Source organism: Ambystoma mexicanum, chromosome 4q, assembly GCF_040938575.1.
Source record: "Ambystoma mexicanum isolate Mex_15411 chromosome 4q, UKY_AmexF1_1, whole genome shotgun sequence".
NCBI lineage: Eukaryota > Metazoa > Chordata > Amphibia > Caudata > Ambystomatidae > Ambystoma > Ambystoma mexicanum.
This window is the reverse complement of record NC_090928.1, coordinates 1,294,298,492-1,294,323,279: the sequence shown is the minus strand read 5'-3', so window position 1 is coordinate 1,294,323,279 and position 24,788 is coordinate 1,294,298,492. Positions and strand designations below refer to the sequence as shown.

Genomic DNA, 24,788 nt, shown 5'->3' with positions numbered 1-24,788 from the left:
GCACAGAGACGCCGGAGGATACGATGATCCAGTCATATCCCTCTATCGTGATCTAGCCGATCCCGAAACTAAAGCGGAACATAACTATGCCGCGGGCCCCGAGCAGCCCACACCCCACTCCGAGGAGTATGTCACCAACTCACCCTTGGAGGCGAACCAAGTCCAATGGTTCTACCCCGGCCCTGGAAATCAGTTTTGGCCCTGTTGGCCGTGGAGAAGGCCGCACAGAAAACCCCGGCCCCCCACACACATCCATGTTCACCCTCCCGGTTCAGTTTGCCCTCCCGTTGGAGAGGTGATAAAACAAGACCACCAGAGAACCGCATCGTCACCAAGCTCTTGGATGATGCCTGAAACTCATGACTCTCCCCCACAGAGCCCACCCCAGCCGTCGAGGAAAGCCCACGATGACCCTCAACCACACCTGAAAGTGAAGTTCCTAACCCTGAACGTCAGAGGCTTAAACGGGCCGCAGAAGAGGAAATCTATGCTACGGCGTCTACAGAACAAAGAGGCCTCAGTCGTATTCCTTCAAGAAACTCACCTGATTCCGGCAGATTTCACTAGGCTCCACGACAGACAATTCCCGTTACAATTCCTGGCATTGTACGGCACCAAAAAAGGTGGAGCAGCTTTACTCATCGCTAAGACACTTAGGCCACAAATTCTAGACACTTTGCTTTGCCCAGATGGCCGCTTCGTAGCAATTAAATGTCGGATCTACGGCCAGCTATACTTCCTTATCTCGATCTACGCCCCGAATGATAAACAGGAAGAGTTTTACTCAGCTCTGGAACATGCCCTCCGGCCATTCGTGGAGGGTCAAACGATAATAGGGGGAGACTTCAACGGAGCCCCTGACACAATCAAAGATAAATCTCACCCCCCTGCTCGTAAAGACTTCAGTGTGGCAACAGCTGTACTTAAACTTTTCCGCACCTTAGATGTGGTCGACACATGGAGTCTTACACCCAGAGGTCCGCGACTACTAATTCTATTCTTATGTACACAGAACTTACTCTTGCATCGACCTGCTGCTGGCTTCCCCCCAAGTCCTGGCTTACACCGATGAGGTGTCCATAGGTCCCAGAATCTTATCGGATCATGCCCCGGTCATGCTAACATTGAAAGCACATAACCCTGACCCGCTCCCAAAACGCAAGTGGTCCCTATACGACCCGATCTTGAATGACATGTCATTAAGGGATGTGGTAGCGAAAGCCATCAAAGACTACTTCAAAGAAAATAAGAGCGAGGACACCTCACCGGCCAACATGTGTGACGCAATGAAAGCGATTGTGAGAGGGGTCCTAATCTCCCAAGGAGCGGCCTACCACAAAAAGAAGCGCCAGACTCGCCAGATCTTACAGGAGGACGTAGAGAGAGCAGAAGCTATATGTAAAGCAAAAAACTGGACGCCCAGAACCCATTGAGCCCTGCAGATAGCTCGAAAGAAGCTAGAAGAACATTACGCTGAAGACACAGCTCAGATTCTTGCCAGAACTAAGCAGAGCTACTACGCTAAAGGGAACAAGGCCAACACATTTCTGGTGGAAAAACTGGCAAAGACCAGAAAGAGAAATTCCATCCTAGGCCTCTGCGATTCCCAGGGCAGAGTCCAGTTCGCAGAGGGAGACAAGCAACACATCGCAGTCACTCACCTCACAGACACGATGAGATCCTCCCCGAGATCACCTGAAGAGCAGCTCTCGTACCTGCGAGATGCAGCGCTTCCCCGGATCGCCCCTACGGTGCGAGACGAGCTGGAGACCCCGATCACGAGCGAAGAGGTCGACAAAGTCAGCAAAAGTCTCAAACCAAGGGCCCCGGGTCCAGACGGATTCTCGACCCGCTTTTACAAAGTCTTTCGCTCGCAGCTGGTGACCCCCCTCACATCGCTCTTGAACTCCTTCGCTACCTCGGGGTCCATCACCTCATCCATGCAGGAATCGATCACAGTTGTCACCCTGAAGCCGGGAAAAGACCCTAGAGACATCACAGCGTATAGACCCATCTCTCTACTAAACCTGGACGCTAACATTTACTCAAAGGTCTTGGCCAACCGATTAGCGAGAGTGCTCCCGGACATCATCGACCCAGACCAGACGGGATTCATACTGAATAGATCCGCTGCAGACAACGTCTGCAGGGTCCTAAACCTGGTCGAAGTCACTCAACGAGATGCACGTGAATTGGCTGTGCTAGCTTTAGATGCGACTAAAGCCTTTGACAAAGTAGATTGGTCTTTCCTCCGATTCACCCTAGAGTCCTTTCACTTTGGACTCACATTGCAGCAACTCATCCTAGCGAACTACCAATCACCGAAGACCTTGCTCCGCATTAACAGCTTCCTATCCAACCTGATCCCCTTATCATGCGGCACCAGACAAGGATGCCCCTTGTCTCCCCTGCTCTTCGCCCTGGTTATGGAGCCATTAGCCCAAAGGATCCGACTGAACCCCAGAATCAAAGGCCTCCAAGTAGGCCCCACTCAACATAAAATAGCACTATATGCAGATGATGTGTTATTAACCATATCGGACACCACCCAATCGCTGAGGTCCTCCCTGGCAGAAATTCATCGCTTTGGTAAAGTTTCAGGATTTGCGATAAACTTCGCAAAATCATCGGCCCTGGGGGTGAGACTGGAGCAGGAAGATAAGGATTCTTTTGAAGCCCTCTGCCCGATCCAGCTCAGCGAAAAGTCCATCCCCTACCTAGGAGTACAGATCACAGCCCGACCGGAGGATACCTTCCAAGCGAACTTTCAACCACTGTTCAAGACCTTGGAGGAGGACCTCACTCGCTGGCTCTCGACGGAGATCTCAGTACTGGGCCACATAACGGCATGTAAAATGAACCTCCTTCCACGCCTGCTTTACACCTGTTCGGCCATCCCAGTTTTGATCCCCGGTCCCCACTATTGCGCCTCCAAAGGAAGGTACTACGCTTCATCTGGAAAGGTAAAAAGTCAAGGATCCCACTCAAGACGATGCCGAGCAATCTGAACTTGGGAGGCCTAGGAGTCCCAGACCTCCAGAAATACCAGATCGCAGCCCAGCTGGCTCACACGGTGGGCTGGACGATAACTTCGAACAGACCTAGATGGGTTGAGATTGAACAATCCCGCTTACCCCTCCCTCTCCGCTTTCTCCTGCACCTTTCCCCTGTCCTCCGAAGAACTTGGCCGAACATCCTCTCTTCCACTAGGCAGACTGTAAAAGCTTGGGAATGGACTTGTAAACAGAGGGGAATCCCTAGAGGCCTATGCCCAGCTTCCCCGGTATTTCATAACCCAGCGTTCTCCCCAGGAACCCACCTAGCGAACTGTAAGAATTGGATCGCCGGCGGCCTCAGCTCCCTAAGCCAGCTCTTTGAGAGGAATCAGCCACTCACCTTTGAACAATGCAAAAACACCTTTGACCTGGCGGAAACAGACAGATTCACATACGTGCAACTGCGGCATTGGTGTTCCCATCCAACAACACGCGAGGCAGCGACCCGAGATCTAGACCCTACAGAGCTGACAATCGCAGATCCCCCACACCGAGGGCGAATCTCAACAATGTACAAGCTGTTGTAGACAAATCTCCTGGTCGCTAGAGCAACCTACATGAACCAATGGGAAACAGACCTAGGACACCCAATAGAAGACCAGGACTGGTCAGATATTTGGTCTTGCACGTGGGCCTCCTCCTTCTGCATCACTAATCGGGAGTGTGCCCATAAACTACTTCTAAGATGGTACTACCCGCCACTTAGACTATACCGTATCAACCCAGCCTTGGACCCTCGATGCTGGCGTTGATGCGGCCTACGGGGATCGTTCATCCATATGTGGTGGTCCTGCCCAGTGGTGGCAAACTTCTGGGCCCAATGCATCGCCACCATAGCAGACATAACTGGGATAAAGCTGCCCTTGGAGCCAGAATCAATCCTACTAGGAGTCCCGCTTCCAGGCATATACCCAAGGTCGGGTAGAACTGCCACCCTCCTTACTCACCTCCTCCTGGCCGCTAAAATCACAGTGGCACGAACCTGGAAATCGCCGGAGGGACCCCTGATGATCCTATGGTGGCTGAAACTTTGGGACATCTTTGTCGCAGAAAAGATCACAGCGGCAAACAGAGGCCTCCTTCACTGCTTCACGAACATCTGGTCCCCTGTAATAGACTATGAAAAGAGCTATCCAGCACTAACTTTTAAGCCACGAGCGGTAACAAACGCTCCAACGACAAGGAGCACGGAGATGATACAACGGACAGAAGAGCAAGATTTGGACGTTAACTAAGGGGGGACGGGAATGGGGTTGATGGGGGAGGAGATGATCAATGAGCTGCACAGAGTGTCATGAAAGAATATGTTGTAATGTACTTTTCTCTGGTGTGTCGATCAAAAAGAAACATGTTTAAAAAAAAAGAAAACTATGGAGGCTGAGATGGTTCTACATGGTTTCACTGACCACCTTCTGTTTGGGCCCAGTCTGTTCTACTCTTTTTTTTATTGTGATAACTCAACCTGCCATCTGTTTTATTTGCAGCGCTCTTTAGCCATTCCTAGAAGGTTGCATTGCTGACCTTGTCTAGCTAATTATCTGCAGAATACTCCTCACCTGATTTCATGATGCTCCCTCATTCGTCCACTCTACCACTGATCCCACATTGCATTACTCATTGGGATAACAGCCAAAAAGCCCCTTCTCACCCAAAAAGTGAGGGGACGTCCCAGTCCTACAAGCCAGAGACCCCTCGTCACCAGCTCCTATAACATGAACAGTGATGCACCCCGATATGTCATAAAGCTGCTGGTATTGGGGGGACAGCCCCAAGACTCCTCAACCATCCCACCCCCAGTGCAAGACTCCAACCTCCTCCAGCTCCTATAACACCAATATCCCCCTGCAATACCTCTCGTCTGGTCCCAATTTCCATATCCCTCGGGATATAACTCCAGGCCTCTCCAAACTCCCTGCTGCCATTCCGCCCCTCTTCTATTCCCGACATCTTTTGCTGCACCATGCCTTGTAGCCCCAACACTTCCAGAGACGCGAGATGTGACCATCTCCAAGCGCTTCGAGTCCTGTACGTCTGAATCACTAATATTCTGTACCCTTACGGCTGCAGGCTGCCGCTACGTTTCCAGTTGCTCCATCTTGCCTGCATTCTGAAGCTCTCCAGGCCTCTCCTTCATGGCCATTTATGCCGTGCCCACCATGGGATTCTTGGTCAGCCTCAGCTGACTCTCTGCTATCCATGTGGCAAAGTCCCTTGCCAGTACCTTCATCTAGAGGCCATGACCCAGGAGACTCAGGGAGCTGGGTGCCTAGGCAAACCAGTAATGGAAAAATACATTTCCCAAAATGCCCCTCAGAAACCGAAACAAAATGTAGACGGGATCCAGGAAGCGGAATTAGGGGCTGGGGAGAAAGTATACCTGCGCAGCTGAAGGGGGTAGGCGAGAGTGAGGAGACAGAGGACAATACTCTTCGGATGAAGAGAGTGAAGAAGGAGGTTTTGCCACATACTGGAAGGAGGAGTGAGGTAACTCCTCTCAGACTTTGGAACAGTGGCTGGGGCTTGAAAGCTTGACCTCTCATCCTGACACTGGGATAGTCGATGCAAGACGCATTTGTGGATGGAGGCAAATGCTATATTTTAATTTCTTTGGGGAAGATCCTGTTTATATTCAAGTTGGACCATCCCTGTACGCAGTCCCTGATACAATTGGCACACTTCTGGGCTACAAATGCCCATCCAATAAAGAATGCCTTCTCCCACCCCCTTGTTAGGTGCATGCAAAAGATTTTCTGATGTTGGGCGTTGACATTTTAGTTAAAGCGCATGCGTTCATCTTTTTAGTACTAATTTGTGGGTCCGATGATTTCTGTTTAAATTTTGTCCAATAAAAGTATTCATGAAAACTATGGAGAATAATTAATTTAACTGCTGACGACTGTTGGATGAAATCAGTGTGCACAAAAGGAGAGTGGTCAAAGAAACAACAGTATAGCAGCGAGCCACACACACAGGCTCTGTGTGTGTGAACAGGCACATCTGTTCTGTGAGAACAGGCACATGTAGGATGAGAACAGGCACATCTGTTCTCATCCTACAGTATTAGCAAAAACCTGAAAAAAGAACAAGAGAAGATCAAGAACAAATCTCCAATGGTAGTGAGTTCCTAAGCTTGGGTGCATGCAGCTGGAAAGAAGAAAAGTGTGCGGAAGCACAAATTGGTCAAGAAACAGTCAACGGGAAAAGGGTTGCATTGAAGGTTACGAGTGGGCTGATGTAAAGATATGAGAGATGCAAGATAAGGAGGAGCAAAAGCATGGATACATTTAAGAGAAGACAAAGGAACTGGTATTCATAAAAATGCAGATTATGGAGCCGCTGTAAACGAGAACGATAAAGAGTAATGTGAGCTGAAACGGGAAGACGATAAAGAGTCTTAACAGCAGAATGTAGACTAGATTGTAGAGGGGGAAGTACATATTTAGGAAGCCCAACATAGAGAGAGCAGCAAAAGTGTAGGCGCAAGAGTACTGTATATCAGAGTAACATTTTTGTAGCAGCAAGGGTGAGAAGATGTCGAATTTTCCGGATATTATACAAGTCAAAGCGACACGATTTAACCACGGTAGCAATCTGTGCCCAGAAAGAAAGTTATGAATCAAGAATAATCCCTAAATTAGGAGCTTGATTTGCAGGAGAAAGATGAAGTGGTGAAAGAGATATGAATGGTGGAGGAACATTTTTGGGAGAAGCAGAGAAGAAAATAATGTCAGTCTGGTTGGGATGAAAGCAGAGAAAACGAGAGGTCATCCAAGACTTTATTGCAGATAGACAAGCGATGATGAATAGAGCCAGTAAATGAAGGACACTTTAGGATTTGAGCGTCGTCTGCATAGAGATGAACTTGGAAACCTGAAAAACGAGTGATTAGTGGAGCTAAAGAGGTTGTATAGTTGGTGAAAAGAAGAGGCACAAGGACGAAGCCCTTTGGGACACCATAAGGGGAGAAGAAAGAATGAGAAGAAGAGCCTTTCCAGGAGACTGTGAAAGAACGATTAGAAAGATGAGAATAAAATCAGCGAAGAACAGAACCTGAGAAACCCAAGAGAGAAAGAGTAGAAAACAAAGCTGGGTGATCGACCATGTCAAAGGATGCACTCAAATGTAATAAAATCAGAATTAAGGATAGCTTGAGATGGCGAGCGTGAAAAATAGAATCAGAAACAGAAAGAAGAGTCGTTTCCGTCGGGAAACACAAGCAGAAGCCAGATTGTTGAGGAGGAAGAAGGTTGTGAGTGTTAAGATAAAGCAAAAAGTGGAGAGTGGACCAACCTTTCACGAATGAAATGGGCGAGATAGGCTGGTCGTTTACCATGTTAGAAGGTGGGTTTCTTGAGTGAGGGGATAACAGTTACAACTTTGAATATAGAAGGGCAGACCCCAGAGAATAGAGAAAGATTAAACAGGGTAGTTAGAATAGAAGCTAGTGAGGGAAACACAGATTTTACCTGAGCGGCTGGTAATGGATCAGAAGAGGCAGAAGTGCGATGTTTATGCGAGATGATGAAAATAACCTCACCCTCAGAGATTACAACAAAGGAAGAGAGAGAGGCAGAAGAAATGGTAAAATCCGTGGTTGGGCAAGTCTGGTTTTGTTAACAGAGTCAAATTATTTCAATTTTTGACAAGAACAATTCTGCCAAATCTTCAGCAGAAAGAGCCGAAGAAGTGGAAGAGTCAGGGGATGGAAGGGCAAAAATTAGTAACACCAGAAAAAAGCAGTTTGGGGGAATTGGCCTGTGATTGAATACAAGATTGAAAACAACTAGCTTTCGCCTAATGTAGAGAAGAAGCAAAAGATTTAAGCAGGCAGAGTAGATTTCATAATAAGAAGTAGAGTGATGCTTGACCTAACGATGTTCGGTCTTGCACAGTTGGGTCCTAAGGGCTTCTAATGTTGAAGAAAACCAAGAATGAGATGGTCTGCCTCTAGGAGTAAATCAACATAAGGGAGCAAGAAGCATTAGAGTGGAAGTAATAATAATAAAAATACTGTAGGACAAGACTGCAACAAAAAACCAGAGAGTGTAGAAGAAATAGTATTAGTAAAAGTAGAAATATCTGAATTGCAGAGATCACATCGAAAGAAAGATGAACGGTAAGAGAAGAAGAAGGGTTAGGATTGGAGAAAACAAAAAGGAATAAAGAAGATACCAAAAAGTGATCAACAGATGGGATGTCAAGAACCTGAATTGTGTCCAACGGGACCAGACCAGTGGAAACAAAAATGTTTTTAGATTGATTAGACTCCCATTTTTCTCACTTTGTTAAGCATTTACCCAATGTTCAGCAAGGGTTGACAATCTCAACGATATTGGCATTAACTCCCCTAAGATCAATGCAAAGACGAATCTGTTGTCTGACTTGTCTATTTTAGAAGCTAGTACAATAAAGAATGTCCTGATGGTGGATTAATGACCTCAAAAGACTGATCAGAAACTTGAAAGTTACGCCAGTTCATCTGGAACTCATAGCTCACTCTGATTATGTTAATTACATAACATCCTCAGACATGTTCTTATAAGATTTGGCAAGTATGGTGGGGACAGTTGAACACCACATAATGTGCACCTGTTGCATGCTTGGGACATAAGATAAACATGATGTGGTTGGTTCAGAGGAGAGATGATACACAAGGACAGAGCGATCTAAGCAAGGGACCACCTATTTTAACTGGCAGCACCATGCTCACTTTGAGAAGATGCTGAAGATAGGGGTAATCAAAAAAGCATTAGTAATTGATCGGAAGGAGATGGAATCAGAGTTTAGACAAAGAATTTGTTGAAGCCTTCAAATATGACTTTGAAAATGAAAAGGGTTCTAGAAAGAAGTGAAACTCAATGAAGGTGCAGTCACAGTTAGACATGAGGTCAGGAAAGGTCCTCACTGGTTATATGACGACCTGGAAAAGTTACATTGATCTTAGGGGAGTTAATGCCAATATCGTTGAGATTGTCAACCCTTGCAGAACATTGGGTAAATGCTTAACAAAGTGAGAAAACAATCTATTGTCTCAAAAAGTGAGCTCGTTTTTTACTTGTTTCTTTCTCTTCATCTTGACTTCTTAGCCATTACTGAAACTTGGCTTTCACCCTTCGACACGGCTACACCAGCAGACTTAACATCCATATTTGCTTCCTTTTCACATCCTCCCGGACTGTTGCACGTTGGCGGCGGCGCTGGTCTACTCTTCATGTCAAAAGAAAGATGAAGGTTAAGAAATGTGATCAAGGACCGGTCTTTTCAGTGAGGGGGGGATGGAAGGAGTAGGATTAAGATTGTAGAGTAAAGTAAGAAACATTAGAGGATAGGCAGAAGAGTCTACGTAACATAGATGGATGTTGAAATCACCGGCACCAATAAAGGAAGAGGCCAGAGGAGAAACAAGAGAAAGAAGCGAGTCAAGATCCTCATAGAAGGGACTGCACTCACATTCCATGCATAAGGGACTGCACTCACATTCCATGCATAAGGGACTGCAGTCACATTCCATGCATAATGTCCCTGGGTGGCGTAAGATGATCTCCATATTTCTAACAGCACGTGCCGCTGCTGTTCAGGGAACTATTTGTATCCGTGGGATTTATATCACTTGGCACACACCAGTGTTGGTTCCCCTATTTCCTCTGACACAATGGCCCTCATTACGACCCTGGCGGAGAGGGGTTTACGCCAGCGTAATGCATGGCGTACCTCTCCGCCAGATTACGACTTTCCGTAGCGCCATGGTGATTTTTACGCCCGGATTTTCCGGGCGGAAAAATCCATGGCGCTACGGGTCCTCTTGTTAATTACGCCACCGTAATCTACGGTGGCGTAATTAACGCCTTCCCCACTCCCATTATACCCTATGGGGCAAAAATGGGAATGGGGAAGGGTAAATGGGGATTGGGGACTAACCGCCCCGCCAAGGTCGGAATGGGGCGGTAAGTCCGCCAACCCCCAGGGCGGAGTTGGCAGCTCTGCGCCATGGTCCATGGTGCAAATTGCACCATGGATCTCCGCAAGGGTCGTAATGAGGGCCAATGGCTTTCTTGGACCTTTCAATCACCTTGGCCAATGCTATTGCTTTATCCAAGCTCTCTTACCTGTGAATTGCTTGTCTGTATAAAACGTTGATCTCTGATCATCTCATTGAGGAACGTGCCGGAACTGCATGCAGAAGCTGTTGATCTCAGGGTTTTAACATAGTTGTCAATACCATTCACTCTCAATATTTGTGCCCTTGTGCATAATGTGGGGCCTTCCAATATGAGACTTTACATGGACGTCGGCATGGATCCTACCACTCTGGTTATGTTCCTACCATGCCTACCAAGTAGCAGTGGATCCTGGCGACCCTTCTGGGAGGGTTCCACTTGAGGCAGGTGGAAAGTGGTTGCTCGGGAATGGACACTCACTTGCTCCTGTGGGGCCTAGAGAACCACGTATCCCATGTTACTGCAGAATGCATGTTTGTGGAAAACCTAAACTGCGTGGCCTGACTCTGCGGTGAGTAGCCCAGATGGGCTACATAACACACTTGCATTGTGCAGGAAATGATTGTGTGTCCATTGTCTGCACCAGCTCTTCAAAGTCTTCCCATCTTCCTTTGTGCAGTAGAGGAGCAGGTGCCTGCACAATTCCTGCTTCTCAGAACACAGCCAATACACACAAATCACTTTCTTGTTTGTGAAGGCATTCATAGGCATTTCCTTCGTCTTCATTGAGCTGATCTATGCCGGTACTTTGGGTGTGTTCACCACTGGTAATAAATAACAGGATAGGCATGGCGAAACAAGTTCTACATTGCACTAGCAGCAATTGTGCGACAAGGATGATACCCTGTTCAATTATCACAGTAGTGCAGTGCATGGTGTCAAGCATCCACACACTTGAGATTGTGTCATTCTAAGCCTTTATATGCTACAGCCTGTTTGATTGTGTATTAAATGTTTAAAGTTGTTGCCAGACAGTCCTGGTTGCTTCCTGATTGCTGGTCATGGAAACCCTTCCTTGATCAGATATGTGTTCTAGTGGTAGCCAGAGTGCAGCCTATTCCTCTCTATCTTTTTGCTGGTATATTTCATTTAATTTCCAGTGGTGCCCTTGCATTATGTTCTGCACGGAAAGCCACAGAGAGCTACCCCCCAGCCACGTGCATTTAGAGTACCCTAGTGAACCGCTGACAAACAAGTATTTTAGAACAACGCATAATCCAGTTGCCATCAGTCACCTGAGCCACAAGAAGTTGTGAGGCGCTGGCAATGGAGAGCTCCTAGGAACTGTGCACACAGGCCCTTAATAACAGTTCATTGTGCTCAAGGCTGACAGGGTTGTTGGTGCCACCGTCACCCATGCAGGCACACTTACTGATCAAAGGAACAGCTCACACACTGGAATGTGCTTGTGGTATGTCAGTTTGCGAGCACCTTATATTGGGGAAGTCTAGGACTCACGGTGGCCTTCCTCATGAATGATTTGTATGTGAGCAGTCACGGGGGACAGGGTGTTGGCTTACCTAACACCCCCCCTCACCCATGCAGGCAGTAACAGGGACCAGACACTGGTAAAGCAGAATGCCCTGTGGTGCAATAATGGTACATCATTACCTTTTCTCAGTGGAATTTTGCAATGCAGTAGTTGGGTGCATTGTCTGCTTTGCAGAAATGGCGATCCAGCCCCCCTGGTGCACCCTAGTTATTTCCTTCTTCCAATGGATTCATAGTGGTGAACACCAGGTGATTTTTTAAGTGGTCCTGATTGTATCACTTTCGAATTAGTGGACCTGGGGCTGGACCAGTCTTGTCACCAAAGCATTTTAATGATGACACTGCACATGCAAGTCTGAAGATTTGTTTTATCCACCAACTCCTGCACAATAGAGAACTTCTATTCCAGCTGGGAGAGTCTCTGGTCGCAGGGGGCATTGGACAGGCACAACTGCTCCGCTAACTACCCATAGAGAATACTTCTATTCCAGCTGGGAGAGTCCCTGGTTGCAGGGGGCATTGGACAGGCACAACCACTCAGATAACTACCCATAGAGAGTACTTCTATTCCAGCTGGGAGAGTCCCTGGTTGCAGGGGGCATTGGACAGCTGATGGAAAGTCTATAGGGGCTTGCTTCTGTGACCGTGATGTGTTCCCTTCAGCTTCTAAAGTCATATTGTGGGCTACTTTTGTAATCTCCAGGGCATGAAACAAGAGGGAAAGAATGGCCACAGTGGGAAGCTAGATTGGCCATACTTGGCTTTCATTGGAGTAGAATGAATTCAAGGACCCCAGCCATATTTTGTGCTGACGGGGACATTAAGGAACACATCAAATGCAAAGATATTGACATTTGTATCTATTCCACAAAACAGTAAGCTAAAAGTACAATACTGCATGCTTTGGGATGCACTGAAGTAAGGAGATAAAGTGTGTGTCATTAAATATACAAACTGGAACGCCTCTTGCTAATTCGATGCCATTATAAAGGAAGAGATATCAAAAGGAACTGCAGATCAGAAAATGTATTATAAATCTCCCCATATTTGTTTATGCAACAACCTATTGTTTAATGGCTATTACAAACAAAAATGGTTCAAATATCCCTTTTAAACATAGCCTTGACATTCTGTGAACTCTACTTCACTTGAAACCTTGTGCTCATGCAGAAATAACCATGAGTTAAGCTCTTTGTAAAACAAGAGTCTTCACACCCCATTAGGATTTCACATACATCCATGGACCAATGAAAGCAGAGCAGCTGTTTTTACCAAAGACAATAGACACTGATTTGTAACCCTCAGAAATCACTTGAAATACATGAAATTCAGGTGACAGCATGGCCTTGTTTTTTGTAGCTAATCTGTAAGGCTGCCATGTATTGACAGATGGGTGCCTGTCTGACCATCAAGGTCCATCACAGGTACCGCACAATCCAGAATGTATTCTCAGGTGATGCTATGGTGGGTGGGACCACTCGCTTATAAAAACTCTAACTCCACATAAAATTGAGATGGGCTCTATTTTCTAGCCTGATCCTATGGGTCTGTAGAGAATCAGATGAACTGGAGACCTAGTGCCTTCCCAATTTCATCGCCATAACCAGAAAGTGGCCCGAGACACCCCAGAGGCTGATGCTTTCCATGCAATTTAATTCAACAAAGCAAAATGTAAGTGAGAAATGCCCCACTCTATGTGAACACACTTCCATTATGTATACAACTATGAAAATGGGGACTGGAGCCGTATATACAACTATTGTGAAATTATATAACGAAATATATGTCCCCAGCATCTCCAATTTATCAGGGGATACTTCTCTCTGCACATGGCCAACAATTAGTTAATTCCCATAGTTTTGAAAGAAGCACATTATATACGGGATTGTGAGAGCATTATACAACGGTACCTCACAGATTTACAGGAGTTGATAAACTCTCTGGACCTGTGCATGTTAGGGAGGATTCTCAACATGTGCTCATTTCCCTGTACCTGTTGAGAGCCCGAGCAACTTTGCTGGATCTCTAGGATTTCTTTTTTTTTTTTTACCTAGGAAGAGTGTGAGCCTTTTTTCCCACTCCTCCATGTATTTTGTGTGTGTTTTACTTTTGTGTTCTTTGGTTATGGAGTTTTAAAACAACTCCAGTGGCATCATCTTTTTCTGTGTGTCACACAGCACCTTCAGTGCAGTGGCACCGGGGTGCCGGGGTGTCTTTCCGACTCCCCAAGGTTTAAATACCTTCTCTGGGACTGACTACCGTCTCCCAGGGCATGTAAAGTTAAATTGGCTTTACTAGTCTTTTTAAATGTACTGACCCAGCACACACTATCTTCCTATAGAGTGCTGGAGGGGTTGCTTAGTGGGACCACTCGCTTATAAAAACTCTAACTCCACACAAAATTGAGATGGGCTCTATTTTCCAACCTGATCCTATGGGTCTGTAGAGAATCAGATGAACTGGAGACCTAGTGCCTTCCCAATTTCATCGCCATAACCAGAAAGTGGCCCGAGACACCCCAGAGGCTGAAGCTTTCCATGCAATTTAATTCAACAAAGCAAAATGTAAGTGAGAAATGCCCCACTCTATGTGAACACACTTCCATTATGTATACAACTATGGAAATGGAGACTGGAGCCGTATATACAACTATTGTGAAATTATATAACGAAATATATGTCCCCAGCATCTCCAATTTATCAGGGGATACTTGTCTCTGCACATGGCCAACAATTAGTTAATTCCCATAGTTTTGAAAGAAGCACATTATATACAGGATTGTGAGAGCATTATACAACGGTACCTCACAGATTTACAGGAGTTGATAAACTCTTTGGACCTGTGCATGTTAGGGAGGATTCTCAACATGTGCTCATTTCCCTGTACCTGTTGAGAGCCCGAGCAACTTTGCTGGATTTCTAGGATTTTTTTTTTTTACCTAGGAAGAGTGTGAGCCTTTTTTCCCACTCCTCCATGTATTTTGTGTGTGTTTTACTTTTGTGTTCTTTGGTTATGGAGTTTTAAAACAACTCCAGTGGCATCATCTTTATCTGTGTGTCACACAGCACCTTCAGTGCAGTGGCACCGGGGTGTCTTTCCGACTCCCCAAGGTTTAAATACCTTCTCTGGGACTGACTACCGTCTCCCAGGGCATGTAAAGTTAAATTGGCTTTACTAGTCTTTTTAAATGTACTGACCCAGCACACACTATCTTCCTATACAGTACTGGAGGGGTTGCTTAGCTTCCCCTGAGTCAAAACACTCATGTAACAGTAAAATGTTACCTTTTCCTATTTTAAATGGGCGGTGGCAGTGGTTCAGATCAACTACCGTGATTTTTCACGACCACTAACAACGGTAGCTAAAAATCGGTTTAGCCATGTTTTTCAAGACCTATCTGTAAAAACAGACTCTGGTCATCTTTTTTCACCATTTCTTTTAGGAAAAGTCCTTCTTGTGCTTGTCTCTGCGCGACAAACCAGGTTTGGTCCCTTTGTTCGTTGGCCTTTGGCGGGCTTCAGTGCTGAAGCCCTCCTCTGCAGCCAGGGTGTCTGGGGTGGACAGGATGTGAGGGAGGTGCCCGAAACTCCCTGTGCTTAGTCTCCTAAGAAACCTGAATGCATTTTGGCGTGATTGGCCGGCTGGCTGTCCGGCAAGGACAGCCACCCTGCTGCGTGAGTGACAGCCAGGCTGGAATGAATGGGGGAAAACTGTTTAAAAGTGGGTCTCTGGGACTTGGAAAGCAGAGTCAACCACTGGAATGAAAGAACCGAAGAAGAGAGGAAGGAAGAGGACTGCTGCAACTCCTGGACGACCGGTGAAGCCCTGCTGCAGGTCTGAATAGCCTGAAACTCTGACAACTGAGAAGCCCTTCAAGGTTAACTTCTTCCCTTGAGTTTGGTGGGAACAACCAACTCGCAAGCCACCTGGACACCGTCCTATTCTGGTCGAATTTTCATCAGAGTGCTGTTGAAAACCGGATAGCCAGAGGGAAGGAAACCCGCTCGTGGACTTTAAGGCACTCACACCTTAAACTAACGTCTTGCTACAGCTTTTGGCCTCTTCCCTGGGCAGTGTAGGAACCTCCTGACGTCCTCCTTCTTGTGCCCACCACTGAAGCTCAGGAACAGCGAGATCTGCTCAGACTGCCAGGAACAACTTCCAAAGATACAGCTTTCTCCATTTAAAAGGTACTGTGCAAACGCGGTCCGGAAAACTTTTCGGCCATCGAAAAAGTGCATGAAACTTTGCTCAACTATGAAGGCCTGCCCTTCCCTAAACATTTGTCAAACTTTTCGCCTAACCAAATCCTTTAAAAATCTGTGGCAAAAACGTAACCGTTATATACCAGAACTGTGCTATCCTATACAAAAGACTCTGAACCATTGACTTTGGCCCAGGCCTACTGAGAAGAATTGCTGGTTGTATTTAACTGGAACCCTTTGCCATGCCTATGAATGTATTTGGGCAGTCTATTCTTATAACCTTGTCTTTTCCCTCCTTTATTAAATATCTGATGTGCAATTTTGCTTCCACTTCATTTTGGAGCTAAACTTGTTCATTTACTTGGCGTTTGTATTTTTGTGGTGTATTAGTGTGTGATAATGAGCTGCTTATGCTAGTGTAATGTTTTCTAAATGAATGAGTAAATACATGTATATTCTTTTACCAAGAAACCTTGAGTCAGTAAATATTTTAATCACTGTATTTGTTGGTCCTTTGTGTAACTTGTTCTACTGCTCACTTAAACTCTTGAGATAAGCCTGGCTGCTCAGCCATCGCTACCACTTTACTGTGTAGTACGGGCTTGTACCAATGGTGAAATGGTGCTTACACGTGTAGTCCTAATTGCCTGTAGTGTTCCCAAAGGGTACTGCAGGTGATTCTGCCTAACAGTGCAAACCACAGTTTAAGTTCATAAATCCTGTATTTATATTTGCTACTCCTTAAAGGGGAGTAGAAAACGGGTTTGTTTCTGCACTCCTTCATTTCCGAGACAATAACATAAATGTAAATGATCAACTTCAATTTTCCAAGTAACATTACACAGAATTCGAGGGACGCTGCCCAAGGTGAACTCATGGTGACAACTAAAAACAACTTGCTGATTCCGCTCCCATTTCAATATTATAACCCCACGCGTGCATGACATTTTAAAAGGTAAATGAGTCTTGCACTGATTTCCATATATTTCAAGGGGAAACATGTGAGACATTCCCCCAAGCCTTATCCATGTTTCTAATCTAAAAAGACATGTGTCCAGATCACATTAAATTTGAAACACAATGTACCACTCTTAGTTACAATTATTTTGAATTTATTTTGTAGGGGTAGGAGGAACCTAGCTCTTTCTCATTAGTTATAATAGATTGCTGGTACATTTTGATAAGTAATCAATAGAATCTTTCGTCCAATATCGCTAAACTGTGTGTTCGGATTGAAATCAGAGAATGGAGTGATTAGTTCCGAGGTTCTTTCCAATTAGAACTGTAGAACTATATTACACCTACAAATAAAGGAAGATGTGTTGTATATATTCTTGTTTGTCCGATGCTGGATCGGACCTGCATTTCTTTGAAATTCAAAGAAGGTTTTGTTCTAAAGCAGCAAAACTAATTAGTGAGGATTGCAATACAGAATTTCCGTTCTGAGTCTATGTTCCTCCATATTTGTTTTACTATGTATGAGGTGTGTGCAAAGATGCAAAGTAGATTGGATGTTCCATGTAGAACGCGAGACATCGGGCAGGTTGTGTGTTATGATATGATATGATATGTTATTTCTAACGCGCGTAATACCATGAGGTTTCTAAGCGCGGACACAGCGATCGAAGCTGTGTTGTTTGTGGTCGTCTTGCTTCAAAGGCGAGCGCGTTGCCGCTGGACATAAGCTGCCTTTGTATTGTGGGTAACTTCCACAGCATTGTAGGTTAGGCACTCACCTGCAATTCCTTGATCATTCCTTGATCATTATTATATTATTACAGCACGCTTATGATCACATTACCAACCAAGAGAATTAAAGGGTAGACAGTATAGAAGTATTGTGTGTACCTGTGTGTGTGTGTGTACATACAATTGACATGGGAGCACTGTGTTGAGTTGCAAATAGTCAGACAATGACTGGGGAGACACACGGTAGTGTAGATGCCAAGGATACACAATATTCGAATTGAAAGAGCCTGTTTCTTGTCCCAAATTGTGGAATTGCAGTGGTGGGCTTCAGATATGGGATATCTGCGATCAAACACCCAGTTATATAAGTGACTATGCACTCCTTAGACACATTTCATGACAGTATTACATACCTACCACGTGAGGGTAGTAAAAGCTACATTTCTGCCAGGTTCAATTTGATACAATGCTCTTATACAAAATAAAATACAAATTTGGATAAACAAAATTTACTGACCTACCTAAGAATGGAACATTTCATTAGACCCGGCGTCAATGCTCGAAGATCTTCGGTTGCCATTATAGTGCCAGACAGATATATTTCTTGGAGTCGCAGTGAATTATTTATACAGAAGGCGAGTGCTCTGAAATCCATGACGTTCATTCTTCGGTGCAGGGATTCCCTAGAGAACTTGATACCCGTCAAGTGTTCACTTACACTTTCCACAAACTCTTTATCTTGAGTCTCGTACAAGCAGTGGAAGAGATCCATCTGACGATCCGTAACCTCACGGCCGCCTCGTCTGAGTTCTTCCTTCATCCACTCCTCCAAAGTAGGTTTAATGTCTGATGAAACCTTCCATTTGAACTTTCTCTCCATCTGAGTCAGTCTGTTCTTATTGATGAGTCCGAACAGAAAGCGCACGGTCAGCATCAAGTGATCATGTCTCCGCTCCCCATAATCTTCCAATAAGCGGATCACGGCTCCCTGCGGACTATCTGTGTGTTCTATGGTTGGTTCGCTTTCTTCCAATACATAAAACAAGGCAGCAAAAAACTCTTGAAAACTCAGATGGATAAAGCTGTACATGTTGCAGTTTTCAAAATCTTCTTCAAAAATGTCATTTTTTAAGAAGAGCGATTGCACGTCTGGTATATCTACACCATGTCGAGTTATGTCATGGTCATCAAAGAGTATTTTCCGCTCAAAGATTCCCTCGTTTGCTAAGGAACACAACCTCTTTAGGTTAATGTCAATCACATAACGTGCAGAGTCACTGCTTTGTTGGGTTAATAAATCGGTCAGAAATAGCATGTAAACTGAGGTAGTGGTTTTTGAAACAAAGACAACATCTTTTTTCTTTGCCATCTGTTGGTTAATAGTCTTGCAAACAATCCAGCAGACAATGGGTAAAAAACACATGGTAAAGAGAATTTCATTTTCTTTGACAATATTAAAAGCTTGGTCACCTTGGATTTTGCTTCCAAAAGATTTAGCAAAATATTCCTTCATGTCATCTTCAGAAAAACCGAGAATTTCTGCAAAGCGCTCATCATTCACACACTCAGCAAGGTACCCTGTCAGGGTCTCCAAGGCTGTGGGTCTAGTGGTGATTAGAATATATGACTTTGAAAGATAGCATCGACTTATTAAACTGGTGATTGTGTTATCCTTTGGAGAGGTTTTGATAAGATCACTCAGTTGAAAATCTTTCGGAATCTTGAGTTCATCGAAGCCGTCAATGATGAAGAGCACTTTTTTGGCATTGGACTCTATTTCGTCCATCGATAGGAGTGGCTCCCCATCGCATCTGGGTATAATGAGGTCAGCGATGGTCTGCTGTACTATGAGCTGGTTATGTTCTCTGCAGTGTATGTAAAACACATACTCAAACCTATCCTGGAAGAGTTCTCCCGATGCCCAGTCCAGCATGATCTTGCGACATGTCAATGTCTTTCCAATGCCGGCCACTCCCTGCAGGACTACAGTGCTGGGGATGTGCCCGTCCTCTTCAGGGTCAAACAAAGATTTGATGCTAGAGTAGGAATGTTCGGCTTGCTTGGCCATGAGCTCTGCATGTTTCCTCCCAAAAGACATTATTTCATGTTTTTTGTCTTCTTTTTGTTGATAATTCTTTATTATGAGCAGTTTTGTGTACCTTTCCTTTAATGTCACATGTTCACCAATCCGGCAATGTTTATCCTTCATAGCTTTGAATTTTCCTTTAATGTGTTCTTTGTAAATTTTCTTTTGATCTACATCAGTACAGATACAAAATATGGATCCCAGAAAGCAAAAAGAGAAAGGGATATGTTATTCATGCGATGGCAATCCACCAAAACATTCTTTACTGGATGAAATTCATAAAGCAAGCGGCAGTCCAATTCAGCAGGAAATGTCAATCACAAGCATCACACGTATACACGGCACCCTAAGAGCCAGCGGGCTTCTAAACAAAAGGGGTATCATTATTATACTTGGTAATTTATAACGCGCTACATACCCATAGGTTTCTAAGCGCGGACCTGGGGATCGAACCGGTGTTGCTCCGCCTCCTGTTATCCCTGAGCTATCCTCCCGAGGTTCCTGTGCTTTACATCATGTACAAGGAAATTAGTTGAAAATACCAGACCCACGCATGCCTAATACATGACACATATTACATTTGCCCATCTCAAAAAATGAAAAATATAATACATAGGCAGAAGCAAATATTCTTTGTAGCAATTTTGTGTCTAAAGTGCATTTGATTAAAAAGATGTTAGATATTTGATAGATTCTCCCAACCTAATTTATAAAGTGAAGCTACAAATACATTGTGAGTAGTGCACAGTTCGCTAGAGGTGAGTAGTGCACAGGTCGCTAGAGGTGAGTAGTGCTCAGGTCGCTAGAGATGAGTAGTGCACAGGTCGCTAGAGGTGAGTAGTGCTCAGGTCGCTAGAGGTGAGTAGTGCATAGGTCGCTAGAAGTGAGTAGTGCACAGGTCGGTAGAGGTTTGTTTGTTTGTTTGTTTGTTTGTTTGTTTGTTTGTTTGTTTATTTGTAATGCGCCAGAATACCCTAGGGTAACAGGGCGCAGCAGTTACATGGAATTGCAAAGCTTAGTTACAACATCAGGGAAATGTACATGTACATACACACAGAAATAGTAATAACACAATTATATACAAATATACAGGTAAGCACATATGGGTACAGTGTGTACTGTGGCAGGAATAGAATAGACTTAACGAATATATGTGTTTGAAGACTTACGTCTTCAGCCATGAAACGATCTTAGAAGGTAAGTCCATTCTGAGAGTTGGCGGTAGGGAGTTCCACAGTTTAGCCGCTTTCGCTGGGAAGCTATTGCCCCCTATAGTGGAGCGTTTAAAGTTGGGGACAGAAAGGCAGTCTTTATAGGCTATTCTTGTAGGTCTCAGGGAGGTCTGTCTATGAAATCTGTCGATCAGGTAAATTGGTAAGGGGAGAGGTCATGGGCAGCGTCTTTGATGAGCTGCGCAGGGCACAGGTCTCCCTGACAGTTGGAGGTAAGTAGTGTACAGGTCGCTAGAGGTGAGTAGTGCACAGGTCGCTAGAGGTAAGTAGTGCACCGCTCGTTTCAGCTAAGTAGTGCACCAGTCGCTAGAGGTGAGTAGTGCACAGGTCGCTAGAGGTAAGTAGTGCACTGGTCGCTAGAGGTAAGTAGTGCACCAGTCGCTAGAGGTAAGTAGTGCACCGGTCACTAGAGGTAAGTGGAATGCTGTGCAACACAGACTTATTTTTTAACACAGCTTTTCTGACGTTCATGACCACCTGGAGGAGCGCTTATGGGGTGGGAGAAGTGGTGGTGTTGGGAATGCTGGAAGAGGCACGCCAGTCCAAGACTGTGTTTGAGCCCCCTCCCCAAATAAGATGAGTAGACAGTGATTAATGTATGGCAGAGCGCCATCTACAGCCCACAGACCAACTGGGCATGTACAAGGTGAGATGGGTGCAGAGATATGCGGCAGAGTGAGAGCGATATAGTACAATAAGACCTTTACAGCAGGAGAGTGACACCACAGACAACAAAGGGACACAGAGAAGCATGTACAGAGTACGAAAGGGAGCAGAGGTGCTGGTCATAGCATCAGAGAGTGAGTGAGAGGAGAAATGCAGTGTAGGTGTTTGCATACATGAGAACGAAAGAGAGACTTCCCAATAGAGTTGGCAGGACACAGACCCAGGAAGACAAAGAAGGACGCATTTGTACTGGCCGAAACCTACAATTACATAATGGAAACTGCCACAGATGCCATAGCACCAATACAATAAAAAAAACAAACACAACACCATCTGGTTCTCTGCTGAACTCAAGGAACTCCGTACACTGAAACGGAAGGCACTGAGTAAATGGCAAAGCTCCACACATCAAGCCACGCTCTCCGCATACAAATCCATTGCTGCAAGGTATAAAAAAGCTATAGTTACAGCCAAATCCTCTTCGTACAATAACAGAATTACCAACGCTACGTCTGCATCTAAGGAACTCTTTGCCATTTTCAGGGAGCTAAATACCCCAGCCACCAAATCACAAGATATCATGAAAGATAAAGCCTGGTGCATCAGTGTGCAAGCAGCCTTAATAAATAAAATTGAGCGCCTACAAGAAAAGATCACTGAACATCACAAGAACCGCTCTAAACACACCAACCTCACCTCTCACCCTGACACTAAGACTAGCACACCAAAAATAAAACCATTCTCCTTCAGGGAAGTTACTATACCCGAAGTAATAGAAATAGTCAACAAAATCAAACCTTCTAACTGTAAAGGGGATGCATGTGCGGCTAAATTAGTTAAAGACTGCGCCGAAACCCTAGCCCCTTTTCTCAAAACCTTTATCAATGGCTCCTTCAACTCCAACACAGTCCCCGACAGCCTAAAAGAAGAATGGGTATGTCCACTACTGAAGAAACCTACACTAGATTTGAACTAGCCAATAACTACAGGCCTATTACCACTGTACCTTTCTTGCTCAAAATTCTGGACAAGGTGGCCTACACCCAAATCCAGCAATTTCTAGAAGAAAACAAAATTCTTGGGAAAAGGCAATCCGGTTTCCGTCCTGGTCATGGGACAGAATCGCCTCTCCTTAACCTAAAAATACAACTCAGGGATATTATGGACAAAGACAAACCGGCGCTCCTCCTCCTGCTAGATCTGTCAACTGCCTTTGATCTGGTTAACCACGCCATTCTCGCCATGTAACTAAAAAACGCAACCCATTTCTCTCCACAAGCCGCAGCCTGGATTGCCTCATTCCTCAGTGGAAGACTCATGAGAGTATTCTCCGATTCGGCACGTGCCCCACCCACCACCATACACTATGGATTTCCTCAAGGCTCCTGCACTGCCCCCACCCTTTACAACATATTCACCCTCCCACTGTTCAATGATCTCAATCGTCGTGACATAGCCGACACCAACTATGCCGATGACACGCAAGTCTTAATCCCCCTCACTGGCATCTATGATCAAGATGCTGCAGCCCTTAGCCATATATACGCTGCCATCCAAACATGGATGGCAGCCAATGGACTCTGTCTCAATGGGGATAAGACAGAGATCCTTGTGGTTGGCACGAAAGAAACACTCGACAAACTCTCCCCACAATACAGCACATTTACCGTCGACAACACCATCATCAAAGTATCTTCAGCAGTAAAAACACTAGGGGTGTATCTGGACTTTTCTCTATCCATGACTCGACAGGTCAATGCCATGACCTCCTCCACAGCACTCACCACCAAAATCATCAATGCAGTCAAACCATTCCTATCTACCCAAAACTGCCTATCCAATGCCAGAGCCACAGTCGGCACTAAACCTGACTACTGCCATGCATTATATCTCAGCACCTCTTCAAAAAACATCCACAAGCTACAAATAACTCAAAAGAATGCATTGAGAGCTGCTCTGAGTATTCTCAACAGGGAACACATATCCCAAGCAAGGAAAAACGCACACTGGCTGCCAGTCAAAGATCCTATTCTCATCAAAACATTGGCAATTACACACAAGTGCCTTTCACTCAACGCCCCTCGCTACCTCACAAACCAGATCTGCGTTCCCTCTTTTAAAAGAGCAAAAGCGGGAGGCGGCAGCTTCCAACACTTAGCACCCAAGAATTGGAACGCCTTCCCACTGCTCTCAGAAATGAAAAATCATACTCTGTCTTCTGCAAAATGTTGAAAACGAATCTGTTCAAATAACCTGTCTATGCTCAAATGGCCTGTATGCATACTTATTAACTCAAAGTTCCACTGTAACCAAGGGACGTGCACCTTTGTCCGTATTCCTGGAAATGTTGACCAAGTGCTGTATGTTTTAAACTGCAATCTTTAAGCCTTCTGTAACAAGCGCCACGATGCCCGGGGGCCCCGGTGCGCTATATAAATTTAAATAAATAAAATAAAGCAATGTGTGCATGTACAGAGAGAGACACAGCAGAGGGAAGGTGCAGAGGGCAGGGAACAATTAACACAAGATGGGGAAAAAAGAGAAAGAGGGCTCAGAGAAGAAAAGAGAGACGGGACTGGACATTGGTAGAGTGGGACGAGTTGGAGGATGGAGGGAGGGAGGGACAGAGATAGGAAATGATAGGCAGAAGCAGGAAGCTGGAAATGGGGGTTGAAAGACAAGGGGGCAAAGATTTAGACCTACCATGAAAGGGACACAGGCGAGAAGGTAAAGAGGCGGTAGACCGGTGGGCGGGCTGGCGCTCTGCAGCGTGTATACTTCCGGTAGACCGGTGGTTTAGATGGAGCGTGAAGATCTGATGCTCATTTCAATTCTGTGCCTGAAGAGGGCGCTGTGCCCGCTCATAGTCTCAGGAGAGAGGCCAAGGATGGACTGTGTACATAGCCTGGCCTCACCCCTTACCTTGCTCAGCTACTATAATGCACAATGCAACAATACCATCACTAATTAGCAGTGCTATTGTGCTTACACCACAATTCCATCCGGAGGACGCTATTGTTTTAATAAGGCCATACTGGCCCCGTCCAATATAGTGTCACTATATCCTGTATTTCTATTTGGGGAGTACTAGTACTTTTCAACAGGTCAACTATATTCTTTTTGACACATAATAACCTTCTTCAGCAGAGCTGTGGTACTTTTAGTGACAACAGCAACACCTTTCAGTAGAGCTATCGTGGGATTTGTTAGAGTAATACAGGCGCGCATCCTCTCGGCGGTTGAGCGCTGGTAATTCAGAGCATGGCTGCCCAGCACTTCTCAAAGGGGCTGCAATGCTTGCAGGTTTGCTCCTCTCCAGCTAAACTCCCATCGTCTGGAGAAGGGACCTAAATATTACAGAGCCC

General features: G+C 45.3%; 1 protein-coding gene across 1 annotated transcript in view; it reads right to left on the bottom strand.

Annotated features, from left to right (window-relative positions):
* Positions 1 to 24,788, bottom strand: part of LOC138468389 (NACHT, LRR and PYD domains-containing protein 3-like) — a 350,409-nt gene that overhangs the window by 217,223 nt on the left and 108,398 nt on the right. The window contains exon 4 of the mRNA XM_069608929.1: positions 17,961 to 19,695. Within this exon, the coding sequence (XP_069465030.1) occupies positions 17,961 to 19,695 (1,735 nt within the window). The remainder of the gene's footprint in view (positions 1 to 17,960; positions 19,696 to 24,788) is intronic.